Source organism: Ascidiella aspersa, chromosome 3, assembly GCF_963924565.1.
Source record: "Ascidiella aspersa chromosome 3, kaAscAspe10.2, whole genome shotgun sequence".
Lineage (NCBI taxonomy): Eukaryota > Metazoa > Chordata > Ascidiacea > Phlebobranchia > Ascidiidae > Ascidiella > Ascidiella aspersa.
Genome location: NC_139449.1, coordinates 9,495,694 through 9,516,234, shown reverse-complemented (window position 1 = coordinate 9,516,234; position 20,541 = coordinate 9,495,694). Strand labels below are relative to the sequence as shown.

The 20,541-nt window shown below is 37.0% G+C and overlaps 1 protein-coding gene across 1 annotated transcript; it reads left to right on the top strand.

Moving 5' to 3' along the window:
- The first annotated feature begins 3,336 nt into the window (after positions 1 to 3,336).
- LOC146159111 (bone morphogenetic protein 5-like) lies at positions 3,337 to 19,795 on the top strand. Its single transcript, XM_083384463.1, has 7 exons — positions 3,337 to 4,125; positions 11,182 to 11,389; positions 11,869 to 12,014; positions 12,973 to 13,134; positions 14,697 to 14,990; positions 16,575 to 16,660; positions 18,961 to 19,795. The coding sequence occupies exons 1-7, from the start codon at positions 3,414 to 3,416 to the stop codon at positions 19,219 to 19,221; spliced, it is 1,869 nt and encodes a 622-aa protein (XP_083240589.1). The 5' UTR covers positions 3,337 to 3,413; the 3' UTR covers positions 19,222 to 19,795.
- The last annotated feature ends 746 nt before the right edge of the window (positions 19,796 to 20,541 follow it).

The following is a 20,541-nucleotide window of genomic DNA, read 5'->3' as shown; positions in this document are numbered from 1 at the left end:
AACTTCACGTTTCCTAGGATTACTTGTTTTAGACCAGTGGTTCTCAACCTTTTTTCTTTCGTGGCCCATTGACGTTGCAAAAAAATTCTGTGGCCCAATAGTTTTATCAAATAAAAAACTGTAAAATATGTTTAGAACAAAACACCGCGGAACATATTTAAAAACAGATTATTTATTCAACCGTGCTATAGTGAGATACTTGCGGTTGAACAATAAGTTTACATTCTTTTGTAATTCCTCCCCAATCCATTATTCCTGTAAAATTAAATATACTGACACAAATGAAACTCTAGCTTTTTTAAATTGGTCTTGTGGCCCACTTCAAATGTTGTTATGGCCCACCAGTTAGCCATGGCCCACTGGTTGAGAACCGCTGTTTTAGACTTTCCGTTATGACGTAAGTTTGATACGTCATGCCTGAAATTGTTTCATCGCTCCAGTTAAAAATCCATTTTACCTCCATCCCTGTATTTTAGTAGGTAAAAGCAGTTTACGGCTTATAACTATTATTCGTTGTGCAAAACGAGACAAAGAAATGCGCGTAGAAAGCACATCGATTTGTAAATGCCAGCGCACGCAAATTCATACAGAGTAACTGTTATCGAGGTGGTTAAACGAAGGTTAATTACCATAGCTTTTAAATGTTCCAGAATTAGTGGTGATTGCAACAAAGCTGCTTCAGGCTACCATACGAAAGGGTCAAAGTAAGCGCAAGGCTGTGTGAACTTTACTGTTGATTTGCAATGCGAAAAAAAGCACCAGCATGCTATGCTATAAACTTGGTAGGATTTTGCCAATCGAGGCTCAGTTTCGTTTGACTTCAGCACGGCTGCTCTGGGACAACAGCACAACACACTATATAGCGAAATAGACAACAAATTTCACGCGCCAAGCTCGGAAATGTTAAAACCCCGCCGTACCCTCGTTGCAGCAGTCAGTCACCTAATAGCTTTCCTGCTGGCATGACAGGGTCTAGACTGCGGCCACGATATATCGCGCTCTACTGTTTGCTCGAAAATCGCGGTGGCGCCTGGGGTTTACACAAGGTAGCCGAGATACCGGGCAGGGAGGCCCATTAATGCACGCGCCGCTTGCTTGTCGTCATAATCAGGCCAAAGCAACAAGATATTCAGTGACTGAAATTCCTGTCCGAGCGCTTGGCGTTTGTTGTTCAACAGATTGAAAATTGCAAGCCAAAAGTTTTGTTTTATGACGAACAATAAGCTCAGCAGATTATATCAGGTGTTACATTTTGGCAGGAGCTCAAGACATTTATTGCAGAACATCTTGGTTGATAAGCAGTATTGTGTTATTCAAAAGCTGAAAACGCACGGCACTGTTGACGAATTGTATTCCTGTGGAAACCAGCTTTCGCACAGCCGTGGTAAGACTTTTTACTTGTCAACAGTGCCATTTGTTTTCTGTTTTTGGTAAAATGAATGATTTAAATTTCTTCAGTTAGAACTTTATTTAAAGTGGTGAAAGGTAGTGCAAGCAAAAGCATCAAACGCTGCTCAAGTTCGGCTGGAAATTCCTTTACAAAAATGGGTATTAAAACAAGTTAAAGTTGAGTAAAATTATGTTGTGCCACTTTTACGTGTTATTCAACATCAATTACAAAATCGTTTGTCTTTATATGTCAATTTTGGATTCCAATAACCATATAATTTGCGCTTATTTAATTGTGGATTAAAGAAAAAAAGACCAATGTAAATTTCTGAACAAGTGCATAGGGCAGAAAGTCAGCTTTGTTATAAGGTCAGGTTTAACTTCCTGCATTTGCAGCTGCACCTCAAATTAGTCACTTATAATTGAAGTGGCAAACTCGGAATTCAGCTGCAGATGTTTGTAAACCCTAAGCGTGGCATGACTGGCATGTGTCGTGTTATTGTATCGCGGTAATGTATACATCTGTATAATATTTACCAAAGTTTTGGTCTTTGCTTATGACGAATGTATAAATTAACTTGCAAGTAGGCTGCTAGTCCTATGTAATTTGTAAATTACAGCTGTTGTAATCTCTTGGATTGTAGGGAACACTGTTTAAAGCACAAAACACTTTGTGAAGTCATTGTGATGTTTTATGTATAAATTTATTTCGAAATATTTAATAAGTCTGTTCATAAAGATTATTCAACTGTCTTGTGGGCAGCAAAGCTAAAAAAATATTGGGCCTATGTCTTGAAAACAACGTTAACATTAAGGTTTAGGTTTAGTTTTTAAGATTTTACCAATACCTAATCACTTGATAAAATTAGTCAATTCCTAACAGGAGACAAATTTATTAATGAAAAAAAACGTCTACGAACATAACACAATCTCCAAATCAAACTTGTCATGTATCGAGGTAATGTCTAGCGTTACGATTGGTTGTTATTAATTACATAAATACGTTACGATAATTTAATTCTGTTTTTTTATTGCACTAGCGCGTACGTTACTCGCGATAGTTTTTTTCGAGTTCTTATGTATATTTGGCTCAGAGTATCTGTAAATCAAACGTACTTCGGCCGGCAAACGCCCCAAGCACATCAACTAACAAGAGAAACCGAAGGCCTATCGCCATAGGTGTGATAATAACAACTTCGCTCGCCCGCGCTGCCCGGCATTTAGCCGACAAGTTGTAATTTCGCTCAGATGACTTAAAACGCCACTCTGCTAGCTTGCTGTGCTGTAATGTTCGAACAGGCCCAAGACTGTTAATTTGATTTCTGTTGAAATCGCGCCTGTGCCAAGGTGATCTGATCTGCTGGAAACGCACCTGTAAGGTGCTGCTAAGTACAGGGCTAACTTTATGCGTCGTTTCTTATAAGCCACTACTGCCGAAGATGACAATCATTGTAAATTCCTTTACTCGCGATGATTTTGCGCTCAAGCGATTTGTCACTACTCACTAGTTCTGTGCATTTTTAAACTAGTCTTAAAGCATCATTTCATTTAAGGAGAACTGATAGATCGGATTTCTAAAAGTAGTAGATTATGCTTTTCATCCTATTTTGCACTTGTTTATATATATATATATGTATATGTATATATCTAAAATTAAATTAGTGCAGGGATTTTACGCGGTTTTTGCCTTCAAAGTGGTTTACCATGGCATTTCATACTACCTCGACAAGTTTTGTTACGATATGGTTTTGTTTTTAAATCTAAAATCAGTACAGAGAATAACCAAATTTTAACCCCTTCAAGAATATAATCACCATGCGTTTTGATAATCTTATTTTGGTCTGAAAGTATAGGGTGAAATTATCTGAAATTATTGCAAGTAAACCAACGACTTAAAATGTGTACATGTGTCTGCTTTTACCTGTTCGATTTTTACCTTTTAGCAAGTAGGTCTTTTTAGAAACATATTTATTAAAAACAAATCAATCGCGACTTGTGTGGAATGACTAAGCACACGTGACCGAATGTGCAATTCACGCAGCTGTGGAACAACTGGGGGAGGCGGGCGACAGACAAAAACAGCAACAACAGCAACAACAACAACGACAGCAATGCTAGTGGCGGTGGCTTGCGCCTTTTGCGTGGCCCTTTGGGCGACGCTGGGCGACTGCTACGTTCTGACGCAAGAGGGGCGCACGCAGACCTTTCTGCACAGGCGACTAGCAGGTCGCCAACGCAAGGAAATTAAACGGGAGATCCTCTCCTTGTTAGGCCTCGTTCACCGGCCAAAGCAGAGCGACGTGCGTTTAATAGAGCGCACTTCGGCGCCACTCTATATGCTTGGACTGTACAGCCAAGACTCGGCCAACAGCGCAGTGGATCTACAGTACGGCGCCGCCGACTACCTAACGCGCTACAACCTGGCCTACCGCCGCGCCGAGCGGTCGTACGGCAAGCCGCGAGCCGCCAATAACCAGCACACCTACTCGCACCCGAACGGCCGGCTTTTGGACCTCGAAAGGCCGCGAGTTATTCGCTACGTGGACGAGGCAGGAGTCAGGTCCCGAGGCGCCTTCGACGAGCAGCGCAGCCGCCTGCATCAGTTTACATCATCTTCGTCTTCTTCCAGGGATCATCCGGGCGATGGAGGTCCGTTTACGAACGAGGTAGAGAAACAGCTGCTGGACGAATCCGACCTGGTGATGAGCTTTATCAACCACAAGCCGCCCTACAGAGGTAATTCGATTTAAGACTGTAAGATTGCTCACGGCCTAAACAATCACCAATTTTGTCAATAGTTATTATAAAGACAGCAATTTTAGGTAATTCGCTATAAGACCTGGAATAGTGTACTTAATAGTATACTAAGTTAAACGATAAATTATAGCAGTTCAATTAAACGATATAAACGGCAGATTTTGCGTCTAATACCTTCGGCTACAAATATGAAGGATCCTATATTATATAACGGAGTGTTGCTCTTCCAGCAGAATATATAATAGATCGACGTTTCGACGTGCTATACAGAACGTCTTCATCAGGATACTGACGTTACATGCAAAACAGATTCCTTATAAATCAAAAAGTAACAATTCGTGCGATATATTATGCCTGGCAACAATGGCTTATTTCATGATCCTATATTAATTTGAACATCCTAATGTTTCAAAGGTTATCATTTCTTAATTGATTTGTCAGGTAATTTATGATAAGATTACTCGTGGACAAAAACAGTCTTTCTCAACCTATGTTTGCGGCGACCCAAGTACTGAGCGAAAGTTTAACAGCAAAGCTTTGTCGACCCAGTTCTATTCACTTAACTTGGCCAAAATAATTCGAATTTGCTAAATAACATAGCATAAAATAATTCGAACTTACTAAATAACATAGCGTAAATATGTTCGAATGTAACAAATATGGGCCATGCCTTCGTATGTCTCCAACAGTTATCTCAAATTGCAAAGAAATCTTGCTAAGCCGATCTCAATAAACCTCTAACCTTACAAACTGCTGCGGTCGGCGAACCAACCGAATTGCACGGCGACCTAATTTGGGGTCGCGGCCCATATGTTGAGAAACAATGGCCTAAAATTACCAATTTTAAAACATAATTTAAAGAAAATCCAAATTTAAAATATAAACCAATTTTTAAAATGTATGAAGTCAATAAAATATAAAGACGCCGTAAGCAGTTGTATTGTTTGTCATTAGGCCAGCCTGTGTTATGTTAGTGAGATCATAGTCAAACTTACATCTCAATGGTGGTAGTAGGTCAATTGTGCGAAATTTGCTCTTCCAGTGTTAAACGCAATACACGCACTTTAAAATATGTTCAGGTTAATAGGTGGCACCATAACTAACAGGTATTCGTAGTGGAGTTTTGCAACATGTCGTTCAGCCTATAGACATGTAATAATGTATAGTAAGTTTGTTTGTCTTTTATTGTGTGAACGCTCATAACGAGTAGTTTTTTATTATGTTAGTGTTCTTTAAATTCTGTTTTCTGTTTAAAGTATTTTGAATCGAAACGCGCCATGTTAATTGCAAATACTGGTAAAAGTATTTTTTTATCGATAACAATTTGATACTCATCCATTTTTTCACGCATTTACAATATTTTTGTTATAGTTTGTTAATACTGATATTATTTGGAACCATCTGTAATAAAACCCAACATTTATTTTGGCACACAAAACGCGGGTTTTCCCAGTAATTTTATTAAAACTATTATAATATTCGATAAAATCGACATTTCGTTGTTTAAAAAAGTTTCGGCAAATCCCCATGCCTGGCAAAATACACCAAACATAGCTTACTTTATATATTGTTGGGCCTATATCTGTTTAATATCTCTTTGCTAAATTTCAATACTTGTTTGAAGTTTTCTCTTATGCTTAAAAGTGAAAACAAATGTTTCAAAGGCAAAACAGTTGTGCGCGATAATGCTTGGGTGTTTTGGACTGTGGAAACAAATTAAGTCATATTTGCGTTTGAATAACAGCGCCAGAATAACCACAGTATCGCCAGTTGGCCCTGTGCTGAACCTTCTTGCCATTTTCTCTTCACGTCTAATGGGCATGGCGTGTTTGAAAACTAAAAGATAAAAAACACCCCCGCCAACCCCGGAAAGTGATTTATCGCCCGTCGACGCGCTGAACCCTTTGTTTTGTTTGCTTATCGCCCCGTAGAATTCCCACGGAGCAATTGCCCCCGACCGTAGTACCCCCCTGGGTGATTCAGGTTTGCCGCCGTACACTTTTTAGCGTCGTTTAATGGAAAAATCATGTCCGTGACGGTATTAAAGTAAACACGCTCTAAATTGCATTATTACGTCATTACGATGCCTTGTTAACAATGGAAGACAGATAACAAAAAAATAAAAAACTTGTTTCTTAAAAGTACATCTACAAAGTCAATAAACTTTTTAATAAGTGGAGTAAGTACAATTTTAGACTGAAGGTCAATGTAACCAAGGTCACGGCCAGTGATTTTGTGAAACATTTTCCTGAGAAACAAGTTCAAAAGGGCAGCATTTTGACATTTTCCTGAGAAATAGCGTTGGTCTTGGATGCCATTACTGTGTCAATTTGTTATTTCAAGTTGAAATCTTTTTCCATTGAAACGCGTCATAAAACGGTTGTTTTCTCAAAAACATTACAGGGTACACTAGTAGCCTCGGTCTGGTATTCCATTATACACCAGTTTGTTATTTCAATTCGAAATCGTTTTCCTAGCAAAATGTATTCATAGTATGACACGTGGTTGACAAAATACGACATTCCCTCATTAACCACGAACCGATTTGTTATTGTTGACATCCCCTTTTATCTGCCGCTGCTGAGACCATTAGGAAACACCTGCAACGGCGGCTACTGTTACCAGTTGTTGGCCCGTCTTAGCGGGACTAAATAAACTGTTGGTTTAGTTAGCGGCGCTACGTTGAGTGCTGTTTGTTTTTGCCGCCAAGACGAATTGTTTGTTTTCTCAACGGCTTAAAGGCGACTTTAGATTTTCGGGCTAATTGGTTTCTGCCTCGATAATGACAAAATGCCCATCGTCCATAAAATCGTTTATTTTATCGTTGATTTGGATTAGGTGGAAGATTTAACAGTTTGTCAATTTTTGGGTCAATTTAAAACCAAAAGTTGACCGGCAAACGAAGTCCTAAACGAATGTTTCAAACCTTTAAGGCAATGGTTTACTAACTGTGGGCCGCGGTATAGATTTTTTAAGTTTGCCGCATACACGTTTGTAATCTTCGAAAAGAACCAATAATTGTAATTAATTTTACGTATAAACCGTGGGAAAACAGACACACATACCAGGCTTGAATCGGCAGTTCATAACTTTTAGCCCTAACTGAAAATTTTGCGCTATTTAATTTTTTCTTATAAACCTAGTGTGCCGTAAATAGTTTAAGAACTACTGTTTTAAAGTGTTGGGTTAAAAAGTGATTTGTTTATACCCATTAACAATAAATAGTTTGGGATGAGTTTAAAAAAATCTAAATAGGCTACCACCTCCGACTTTTTAAAAAGGTTCATCCCAAAATCACAATTATTTCGTAACATTCCAATTCTTTATCATACGTTTCACAAAACTACATTTTTTTCGCCCTCCGACATTTCTTTAATGAACAAAAATACGGGTATTTATAATTTATTAACTCGAATGTTTATCGTACGCCAACTTAAAGCTTACCTGTTTCCTTTATTTAAAACTGATGAAATCAAGGCAGTGTTTATTCCCCGCGGTTACCATCCATTCAAGGCAGTGATTCCCAGTCAAGTTGCCGCGAAACTTTTTGTAATTTTGGAAAAGAGCATTTGTATTACTACTAGGCATACATGCCATACGAGCATCATTTTAGACTTAAATGCGCACTATTTATTTGTAATGTGCCTCGATAGATTGCTAAGTGTGTCGCGAAACTTTTGGAATTTTAGGTGATCATTGACATTACCAATACCATACACGCAAGCATTTTAGACTTAAATACGCACTATTCATTACAAATTAATAATTTTGAGACATTTACATATCGTTTGTCGTGTGTTAAGGGCGATTGTAAAACTCTATTGTCGTTCTGGTAAATGTGTGCCACGAAATTGTTAAGATTTGTTTAGTGTGCCACAAGCCAAAATAGTTTGGGAACCACTGATTTAAGGGAAAAGTTTATTTACTCTTGGTCTAACATAACGCATTGTCGTAGTGCATCGGGTGAAATTTCGCCTGCGAAGTGAAAAGGGTTGAATATAAAACCTTTTCAAGTATTGGAAACAAAAAAAACTTTTTTGGGTTCCGTTAGCTTTAACCCACGACTAAAGCGGATGTGTCAGGTTACTGAACTGTAAGTAATCCTATCCATCCTGAACGTCAAAGTTGAAGATTTTGTTCAAATTGCATTGCCCGTCGTCGCCCCTTTGGCTAGCCTGGATACAATTGCTTTACTCATTTCCTTAATGCAGATAGTAAATCTGAGATGATATCCCTCTTAGACCAAGTTAATTGTATTGTTCTTTATAAGTAGTGCAGTCGGCCGGATGCCGTGTGAAATGAATTTGTTTGATGTGGTGTATCGGCTACCGAAAGCGGCATTTATTATTGATCGTGACTATATTCGCGGATTTACTGCAAACTTGGAGATTTATGACTTAGATGACGTTTGACTCGTTACTGAAATCGTTATTATTGGATGATGTTCAGCACAATTTAAAAAAATCTAAAAACCCTTTGAGATATAAAAACAAAGTATTGAGCTTATTTTATACAAGTGGATTTCAGAAGTTATACTACATCTTGTATAGTTGTATTTATACCAAATTCAACGCGTTAAAATGTAGCCTTCAGTGTAGCCGTTTCAATGTTCACCCTTCTGCCTAATGAGGAGGTTATCTTTGCACTGTATCATGGTTTTAAATTTCTTGGGATTGATTAAAAAATGTTTTTTTATGAAGTAATCAAGGTTTGCTTAATTTAGTAAACTTATTTTCCCCGTTGTTACGAAAAGTTTCTTGCAACGATATACCACAATTATAACAACAATATCAAGCGTATTGAGAATAAAAAAAATACCAAAGTTATTATTGTAAAGGTAGTAGATTGTATTACAGATATTCCTTAGTCAATTTGTGTTCTTTTTATCGTCTTAACTATACCACAGACTTTTCTCTATTTGCGACTGTTTCTGATCCGCAAGTGCAGATAACGTATATAGGAGGTTAAGCTTAAAAGGATGTTTTGGCTGTTAATGCATTTGAGCACCCGAGGCAACGACATGTCAACTTGACAAAACAGTATAGTTCAGGGCCCGTGTCACTCAAAGCGCTAGCACAACGGCCCAGACTTTCTCTTTTTCTCGAGTGGTAAAACATTTGCTGTTGCTTTGATGTTGGAACTGGGATAGCGGAAAACCCTACTTTGGGCGTTCTGATACGGATGGAAAGTTTTTAGGAAATGGCGCAGATTAACTGTAAGGCAGAACTTCCTTACTGCAGTAAATCTTACAGCTTTGGCACGTAACGCATATTGGTTTACCGCAAAAATTATCTGTTGGTGGGCAAGCAGGGTGATACATATCTATACAAACAAATTTTGTTTTACGTATTTTCCGAAGTTGCTATTTTCTTTTCATAGCACCTTTAAACAAACCCATAACGGCGTGTTATGCAACAAATTTTATTAGAAATATAAGTTTGGCTGAGAGTGCAGCCGAATTGTTTTTCCGTTTGACGTTTTACCGCGCAGTTACAGTGTTTGACATTGTAGCCGACTTTCTGTTTTCTGTAGTTCCAGGCGAAATTCCTTTCCCGTCAACCTGTATGTTGTTTTAGCTAGATTCCTGGGTGACGAAGTAACGCCTTTCTCTTTTCCAAGTGCCGTTGGGAGTGGCAACACGGATACGCGTGCTAGATGTTATACTTTGATCATACTATGGGGGCATGCTTAAGTCTCTTCCCATTATTTCTCTTGCTCCGAACGTTTAAAACAGTCCTTTTTTTCTCTGAATCACCAAGCAGAAGTACGCCCGACGTGCCAAATCCCGAAGCTTTAAGGGCTCCGTAAACCAACACCCATGCCTAATACGCGAAAACTACTTGTTCATCTTTCAGGATTTTAACTCGCCCGGTGGTCTAACCTAAGTCGAACGTAGCACGAACAAAATGGATGAACCCGATCGAATTTATTTACTCGGGGGTTTTGCTGAACGGAAGATTTTATAATATACAGTTTTATAAAAGCATTGAAATTTTACATTATTATAGTACTTTATTTAGCTTAATGATAAATTTCAAAGCCAAAAAGGTCGAGTAAATCGACATTCATTATTGTAAAGCTACATTACAGATCCGTGCATGGTGTACAGTTTTTTATTTGGTTTGTCATACAAGTACGTTTCACATATGGCACGCTTTTTTCGAACAGAAGAATCTTGACCTTTTAAATTTTTAAACATATTTTCAATTCTAAAAAAATTGTTTTATCGGAATTACCTTATTTTGTATCCGCCATTTTTCAAGCTCTGTGATATTGTGTTGTGACATCCTGTTGACGCAAATGCCGATGCTTAATATGTATCCACAACAGGCATGCGATGTTTTCGAATGTTGTCAGAAAAGAAAGACAATTTAAGGCCTCAAAAAGCGGTAACCGACTATTTTGATAGTAATCTTAACGGAACACACACGCCGATCCTGGGGGCGGTATGGCATTATTTTAGATATGACGTCACAAAGTAACGTCAAAACGCGATTTGCGCAAAGCAAAAAACTTTATATCGCTTGAGTTGCCGAAAGTTTTCGTTTTTATTGTAAAACGATTTTATCACAATGGGCTCGCACGAATAGGGTGAAGATTTTTTTAGTACATCTATATGTAAGTTAGACCTTTTTTGAAATTGACATATGTGTTTAGCCTAAACGTTCCTGGTTAAATGTGATTAAAAAAACAATGATATGAATTCACCCAACCATAACTGAAATAGACAATTCCCTTACAAATTTTTGAAAATATTTTTAAAACAAACTCTACTACGCCATGAGTGTTTTCCATAGAAAAAATGGCGCCATTGCGCCGCGGCACTGCGGTTGAGAACCACTGAATTAGGTCCTCCTCGAGTCAAATTAGGCCCTTCTCTATCAAACAGCCTTAGGCCTACAGTAGCCTTAATCCGGCCCCGCATGTCAGTATGCCGCAAGTGACAAAAGGTTGCTTAACGCTGACTTGGGCCATTGCCCCACAACGGAAAGGCAAAGTGAAACGAAAACAACTAAACTTTGCTTTGCGTCGCAGACAAAGCGTCGAGGGAAAACATCCTGGATGAGTCGTCGCACCAAAGCTTGAAGAACCATCGCAGCTTCTTCTTCGACATCAATTCGGTGAGCTCGAGCGACCGTCTGTCCGCCTGCAAGTTTCGCCTCTACAAGGAGATGAGCTCGCCTTCTCTGAGCAATGTCACCTTGCGAGTCAGCGTCTATCAGATCGCCGACTCCGAGACCGGGTGAGAGCAGGTCTTTTTGTTTTAAAACTGTTGGTGTTGTAGCAGACGCCCAATAAAGTAAATATATATATAAATTAGTGTTGTAAACCTTTTAACCAAGTCGTTATAAAAAGGCTATACAGTCCAGGCTATGAAGTCAAGTCATTTTCAATATTATAACAAGTCAAATTTCAGCCTGTATATAAACTTTTCTTTATAAAACATCATTTCATTAATGATTAGTTTGCAACAGCGAACACCAAAAATCACGCAACAACGACATTTTATGTTTAAACTAACGTAAATTACCCTTTTTTATTTAAAACAATTTAGATTAAAATCATTTGTTCTGTGTTTGGTGAAAACTTAACTTAAAACATGCAGATTACAGAAATACCGGTGCACCGTTTTTACTTCAAGCCAAACAACATTATTTAAATTTGTAAGTCCTCGAATAACCAAACTTATGTCGTTTTCATGATTTTTTCTCCTTTTACCAGATTGGACATTCCGCTACTGGGAAGTCGTCTGGTGGGTTCCGAGCAGGAGGGTTGGATCGTGTTTGACGTGACCACTGCCATGCGCGACTGGCTTCGGCGCCCCAGTCAGAACAAGGGGCTACTAGTGTTTGCCGAGTCCATGGACGGTGGGTGATAGGGATGGACTTAATATTCGGTTGTCCGAATAAGACGGAAATTTCGCATGGCTACTGAGGCGTAATTTCAAAAAAATTAAATACAAAAGTATGCAAAAACAGCAACTAGTTTATTAAACAATATCCTTCTGTCAATTGCTACTTTATCCACTAGCAACTCAAGTTATCTCGTTGTAAACCATTGCTCATTGAGTCCTTCACCGTTCGTGCTTAACCGATTATTGCAAATATCGATTTTCTGTTATAAGCGAAATTGTTTGGTAGATTTCATTTCATATTCATTTGGTTCTATAATAATGCTACAAAATCATTAAATTTGTCTAGAATTTATTTTAACCTATAGTAACAGTCTTTAAGATATCTTTTATTATAAACTTTCTCTAGCTTTTTTTTTAAGATTTCCTTATTTACTCTATATGCGTATTCCATGAGGAGGTTTCGTAGAGTGTTGGTTGTAAATTGTACAAATTAAACGTTTGTGAAAGAAATGTCAGAACGGAAGCTCGAATCCTATTATGTGGGCTGCAAAAAACAGCAAATAATTTTTTAGCCCCAGATAGCAATTTTAGCCTCCATGATAGTATAGCTATATAATATGGTTGCATTTTGTATTCGTTAATAAACTTTAGTATCTGTAAAACACGTAAGGATTTAAATAAGTTTCAAATATTTCTACTAAGTTTTCGAAGGCTATATTTTTGGCCTGTATCAAGGGCGTTTGTCAAACTGTTTTGAGAGCAAATATGCAGCAATTTTTTTTCTTAGGCGCCGCAAGTCAAAAATGTTTAAGAAGCACTAATTTAGCACCGTTAACTACTTAAAACACTGTTTTTCAACAAAAAAATTTGCAACCAAAATTGTATTGTCTCCAGCATTTGAAAGTATAACGACAGTGAATTTTCCCGGATAAGTAAATAGGTTTAAGCAAAATACAAAACTTGTTTTACAGGTCGCAATATAAAGGCAAGTACAGCTGGAATTGTTGGAAGGAAGGGAGAGCCTTCGAAACAAGCCTTCCTTGTCGCCTTTCTATCACAGAGGACCGACATTAATGTGATGTACCATGTTCATCGAAGAAACAGACGAAACGCCGAAACACAAACCGGCACGGGTAAGCTGTAGCCCAGGGTGTTCTTAAACTGGGGTCCATGGACCCCTTGGGGGTCCGTGAACTATTTTTAGGGGGGCCATGAACACCTAATTGAAACATTAGTGTATATTTAAGAAGTAAATCAATTTATCAAAGAAAGCAATTTAATTAAAAATAAAAAAAGTCCGTGGTAAAACAGTTTAAAAATCCCTGCAGTGTAGCCTAATGTTTGTGTCTGTTTTTTTAACGGGTTTGGCAATTGAAGCAAACTCAGTATAGGTTTGTGCGTCGTTATCACGTTGCCTATAGTAAGACTTAGATAATAATTAATAATAAGCACAAAACGTTTAGTTGTTTTTGTCGTTTGTCAAAAACGGGAAAAACCCTTTTATATGGTTATTCAAAAATATCTTGGTCAGTTCATCGCACATCAAAAGGATTTTAATCACGAATTTTACATTAACCTTTTCTTTTTTTTAAATTAGTGTTCGTCAAAATTTTTAGTTATGTTTGCCACTACAGTACAAAAAATATTGCACTTAATTCACCCTAATCTAACACCTATCATTGTTGTTGCAAGACTTAAATTATAGCTTTTAGCATTTATAACAATGCGTATAACACAAACGTCAATAACAGACTTTATTTATTATTATATGCTCGCTCACTCTTCGGAAAACTTTCCTTTATCCTGGCTGAACCATAAGCCATTTAAAGAAACATTGCTTTAAGCAAAGCCCAATGCCACAAAGAATTTAAAGCCTAAACCTTTACAGATCTAACTTGAGCTAACTTACCTACTGATAAACTGCCTTAAAGTTGTCGGGGACAATTTCGTCTATACTGTCAGGTCCAATTTTCTGAAAACTTTTCTTATTTTGATCGCTATCTTGTCTCAGCCTGACGGAGATTTTCGAAACTAATATGATAAATGGGTCAGATATGTACATGTCTCCAGTTGTATGCTAAGATATGCCCGTTTGACTGTAGAAGTTGATTTTTGGTGTTTGTTATGAGCAAACTGAATATTCAGTTTTTTTTTTAAACTTTTCGATTGTTTTTTGGTGAAATGCATCGGTCTAATGAAACGTATAGCGGCAGTTAACACACAAATCTTTTCAATATGTATTAACAGGTGTAACCTTGCTTTAACGAATGTTGAAATGATTTTAAAGCGGTTTACCTTTATGCTGGACTGAAACCTCGAATTTTAATTGAAAAAAGGGTTAATTGAAACCCAAGCTTCTTCGTAGCGTAGCGCTACCAATTGTTATACGAATCACCAACGTAGCCAACAACCAGTTATATTTCGTTGCTTTTTAAAAGAGGGTAAATATTACTTAATTTTTTAAACAGCGTTAAGCACCCTTATTTTTATAATAACTTCCTTAACCGTCTCAGTAAACATTTTAATTTTGTTGTCCTAAAAAACGATTTAACCGATTCCGTAAGGTTATTCTGAAGACCAAATGTAATAAAAAGGTTTAGTAATCTCTTTTAATGAACAACACTTGTTTCATAACAATCTCGAAATAAGAGCTGGATCAATTGTTGTTTGTAATTGTAATTAACGTAATTCGCAGACGCACAAGATGACGTCACGGACAACGAAACTGAGAGTCATCTGCGGAGAAGCTACAACAGATCGGGACGCGAGGAGCAGGGGGCAAACTCCTCCGAGATAGACGAAGATGCAGAGGAAGAGGAAGAAGAAGAAGAGGAAGATGAAGAAGAAGGAGAAGAGAGAAATGACGTCAGCGTCGACGTCAGCGACAACAAGGTGACGACGCGCGTGGGGAGTCCCCAGGATTCGCCTGCTTCCAACGATGACATCACCAGTCAGAGGGCCAAGTCGAAACGAGGCGCGAAGAAAAAAGGTAAAGTTTTGATGAATGCAATAGCGTTGGACGTTTCCACAATGTTGTACGCAATTACCTAAGGATTTTTTTTTGATAAAAGTCCGATTGCTGACTAAGTTGGGTTGATTTCAGTAATGTGCAAACATTTCTGACTGATATCTTGTTTACTTCCGGAGATATTGTTAAAATTTCGAGCCGCATGCTTCCCCTTGGTTACGCAATTCACTTGGAAAGATTTATCTCAGAGTTGGATCATTGTTAACAAATAGCAAGTCAAGTCCTAATCCAAGTCGTTATTTCCGTTTTCAATTCAAGCCCCAGTTCAATTTTTGTCGTAACAAGTAATTCATTGTCATGGCAAGTGAAATCATTTAAATCAGAAAATAAATGTTTAACTGTTAAAACTGCTTATCCTTTGTCAACTATTTCGAGCACTATTTCAAGTAGGTACCATCAAAACTAACACTAATAAAGGGAAAGTGTCTTGAATTTACAAAGCTAATGAAAAACAGATTCCTTGCAAACATTATCAACTTAAAACAGTGAAGTCATTTGATTTACGTAAGTCAAGTCGACTACTTAAGTAAAAGTCTAGTTAATTAAATACATAAATTTTACTTCAAAGTTTCAAAGTTAAGACGAGTCTATTGAAAATATCAAGTCATGCGCATTTAAAGTCAAGTCATTTAATCGTTAAGTATATGATATTTATGTTGATTTGGAATTAAGCTTCTGGATTATCCAACTAACTTAAACTTTTTAAGGAGTTTTGTCACTTTATTTTCGGTAAAATTGGAATATTTTTCTTACTTTTGTACACGTACAGCAGTTTGCTTAAAAACAAGTTTACAAAAATTGTTCAGAATCGAACTAAAAAAAATAATATAACATTTTTTGTACAGATTTCTTTCCAATTACTTCGATATCGATGTATAGTTAATGCTTTTCACTATTGCCAAAACAATCTTGTTAAGGTACTTTTTTGAGCTCGTCTAATCCAATACGAGATACGTCACAGCGCTGGGAATAATCACTGAATCTAAGACTTTAAATCACCGAATCTCTGTTTACGCCAAACGACTAAAGTCGGTCATTCTCTTCCTGAAATTCCAAACAAATCCGAAATCGGGTCACAACCTGGTTTCTTTAAGTAGCACCCCACTAATGGTCGACAACCGGTCTCTGTGGATTGCTGTTTACGTGTTCGAAAACCAGAGCTTTGTCTGAACAATGTTAGGGACTTAGTTAGCTTGGGATTCCTTTTTTTTTTTTTTTTTTTTTTTACAATTAGCTTGGGATTCTATTTTTTTTTTTTTTTTTTTTACAATTAGCTTGGGATTCTATTTTTTGCTTTATCAAAATAACCCTAGAAGGAATCGAACGCTTTGAAATTATTAACTAACTTTGACAATTTATAATAGGCCTATATACCCGGATAAAGCTTTGGTATGAAATAAATTAAACGACATGTCGAATTTCAGAGTTTAAAGCTGTTATTTCCATTTAATACAGTCAAAGACTGAGTGTTTTTGAACCACCCATTAACGCTGGTGCGAAAAATATTTGAACTTTTTTTTCAACATTTGTGTTTCTGATTTTTAGGTCGCAGAAGAAAGAAACAGAAGGGTCGAAAGTCTCACTGCCACAAACGCGAGATGTATATCAGCTTTGAGGATCTCAGCTGGAACGTAAGTTGTGTATAAGGACTTGTTTAATTTTGTGTTGTCAAATATTTGGAATAGCTATTTAGTGCAACATTATTTTGGCTACCTGTGACAGTGTTGTAATAATTTAAGTCAATGACTTGACTAAGTCACTGTTTTTAAATGACTTGATATGACTTAATTTATTAGGGCTGAATAACTGCTTGATTTAAGTCTTTTGGGCAAAAGACTTGTCTTCAACTAAGTCATTGTGTCAAATATTTGAAATTAAGTGTTTTTATTAAATATTTTTTTATAAAATTAGATCATTTATCTTAAATTTTGCTGGTAAAACAATTAGCTTGATATACATTGCGTTTTTGTATAGTTGAGATGTTGCTCAGACACGAACGACTTTACCAAATTTACTGTTTATCGTTTAACTTGTATGTCAATGGCCTGACTTGCAGTTGACTTGTTGTTATAATGACTTGACTTGACTGGGACGTGACTTGGGTAACTGATGTCTTGGACTGGGACTTGACTTGTTATTTTGTTGCAAACGATTTGACTTGGACGAAGGCCATCTCACAAATGACTTGACGACTTGAGTTATTTCAAAAGACTTGTTTACAAAACTTGTGGACTGTCTGAACGTCAGTTGCACTCTGACTTAGTCTGTAGATAAAATCATCAGCACTTGCTTTTCTGTATTTTTTAAATTAGACATTTTAAGTAAAAACATTTACCCAGCGTGAAATATCTTAATTCGGTAACCAGGTTCTGTGCTGAGTTGCATAAACATCCTCATAAATAAAGAAGCAGCGACAGTACTGCCTTCTCTCAGACTTGCGCGCAACAATAAAGTTAATCACGTTTACAACATTTTCTTGAAAACTGTATTATAGCCGTTAGAGTTCATTTTTACAGTCTTCGCAAATTTTACTCCCTTATGCAGGCAATAAAATAAATTGAATTTGGTATTTCCTAAAATGATGTATGTAAAAAAGTCGGCCATAAAAAGGTCGAGAACGGTTGTCCTACAGCAGTGTTTCTCAACCTTTTCGTAGCGATCCAAATACTAAGCAAACCAATTCTCTCATTTCTCTTACTGAACGTTGTCAGTGAACAAAAAAATAAACTAAAATGAACAAAAAAATAAACTAAAAGAACCAAGTACAGAAACAAAACTAGGATTAAACTAAGTACAGAGCTTAGTAAACCGAAAATCAGTTTGTTTGGATGTTATACTATAATAAATAAATATATTTCGCTACTAAAAACATCGAAAAAGCAAAATGTTTTTATCATATTTTAACATCCAACAAACTAATTTTCGGTTTACTGCGTTCTGCAGTTATACTATATCTTAATCCTTGATGTGCAACCAAATTCGTTTGTTTTTCGACATTCGGATTCAGGCAGATTCTGTTAGCCGAAAGAAAATTCTGATTGTTATTGAAACAAAACAGTGATTTTCTTTTCACTTTTTTTATAAGACAATCAGCACACTTTAAATCTAATTTGATATGAGCTAGTCTTCATATTTCTTCCGCAGTTTTTTTCAATTTTTGAAATCTTGTTTGCAACAAATCTGAATAAATCTACACCCTTGTGAAAAAGTTAGCGATCCCACCCGATTTTCTCTGTTATTGAAACAAATAAAGATTAAATTAAGTACAAAACTTAGTAAACCGAAAATCAGTTTGTTTGGATGTTTTAATAAACTAAAAATATATTTAGCTTACTAAAACCATCAAGAAAGCGAATATATATGTTTTATATTATAACATCAAAACAAACTGATTTTCGGTTTATTGGGTTCTGTTCTTGGTGTAATCTTGATCATTGATGTGCAACCAGAATCGTTTGTTTTCCACCATTCGGATTCAGGCAGATTCTGTCTTTCAAAAGAAAATTCTGAATAATTAATTTATTGTTGAAACAAAACATTGATTTTCTTTTTTTATTTATAAGACACACTTTAAATCTAATTTGATATGAGCTAGTCTTCGCATTGCTTTTTTTAACTTTTGAAATCTTTGCAACAAATCTGAATAAACCTACATCCTTGTGAAAAAGTCGGCGACCCAGTTTTCTGTTATTGAAACAAAACAAATTTTACTTTTGTACCTAATTTAAATTAGAGTTATACCATATGTAAAAACGATTAACAAACATTTAAAAAAAATAAAAATAAAAAAAAATCAGTAACAAATTGCTACAACCAAAATTTTTAAACCTATAATTGGCACCGTTATTGGTATGTTGAAAGCTTTTAGAGTGTGCTGCAAAACTTTCTCTGTGATTGAAGCAAAATAATGATTTTATTCTCCCTTTTGCAGGAGTGGATCATCGCGCCTCCCGGTTACCACGCCCATTTCTGCTACGGCGAGTGCAGTTTTCCCTTAGACGCCCACATGAACGCCACCAACCACGCAATTGTACAAGCCCTCGTCCAGCTTTCCGCCCCTAAGGCCAGACTGCCCAAGCCCTGCTGTTCGCCAACGGCCCTTGGCGAGATATCGGTGCTCTACTATGACAATGGCACCCTGGTCTACAAGAAGTATCAGAAGATGGTCGTGGAATCGTGCGGATGCCGCTAGCGTTGTTTTGCCTTTATATTATTTTTTGCTTTGTTGTTGTCTTATCGCGGAGTAGTTGCTGCCGTTTTTCGCTTCGCTTTTGGGTTTGTCATTAACGTAGTGCAAGTCCTTAACGCGGACCCCTGAAGTGTTTCTTTATATGACGTCATTAAACAAGTAGTATACTCCCAGTAATAGCAGAATACTCTAGCAAAGTTAGTATTTTAGGTCAGGCGCTTTTTAACGATGTTAAATGTTTTTATATATCTTTAAACATTTGTAAAAAGTGTGTGACCTAAATTACTAGCTTTGTTTGAGCATTCTGCTGTTACTGATCAGGAACTAAGGTCGACATTTATCTTGCAAGGGTCAAGTTGGTTTCCATTATCACATATTCAAACATCAGACTGCCAGGTAGAGTTTAATTGACTTGGTCACCTTCTTGGACCCAGTTTCACCTACTTCACTGATATATCACAAAGTAAACTCCAGTTTATCCATATCTTTCTTTTTGTGGCTCGCACATTCCAGGGTAAACAGTTACTTTTATGAATTATGTTAAACATATCTTCGTAATAAACCTGCTGTTTCCGTTTGTACTCGTGTGCTAGTATAAAACTAAAATCGAGTCTAAGATATTAAAGTAGAGGCCAAATTAGGCCTTCATGGATCCAAAAATATGGTCCAGCGACTCAAGTGGAAAACCCCTGGTCTATTTCGTCAACAAGTAGACATATTTGTCGCAAAATCGTGAAGACTTTAGGGTTTTACCAACTTTTTTAAACCTATTGTTCAAGGAACCCTGGTTTGATAGTCTACACCAGGGGTCGGCAAACTTTTTCTAGTCGCGGGCCAAAACCAAATTCAGAAAGGTCTCTGCAGGCCGCACAAAATGATAACTAAGAATTATGTTATTGACATTTTAGAACAACTGTGTGTTTGTAAACGTTTTCAAGTAAAGACACAACTAGCGAGCGAACCGAGCGCGATGTTTTTTGGTATACCGGCATTTCTGTTAAATTCTTGCTTTTTATTACATTGCCGAAAATGTTTTTTTTACATTGCCGAAAATAAAAAATAAAAAAATGTTAAAAAAATATGTCCAATATTTTTAAATACGTTTTCCGTTTTTTCGCGACGCACTTTGGCAGCTGTCCACCGCGCAACGGCAAACAAGTGCTGATCTAGTTGAAAAGCTAGCATCAAAACACAAACAAAACGGACGGAGATTTTGTCAAAGAAGCGGCGGGCCGAATGAATTACATTGGCGGGCCGGATTCCGCGGGCCGTAGGTTGCCGATCCCTGGTCTACAATTTCCTAGAGTTACAAATTCACTCGGT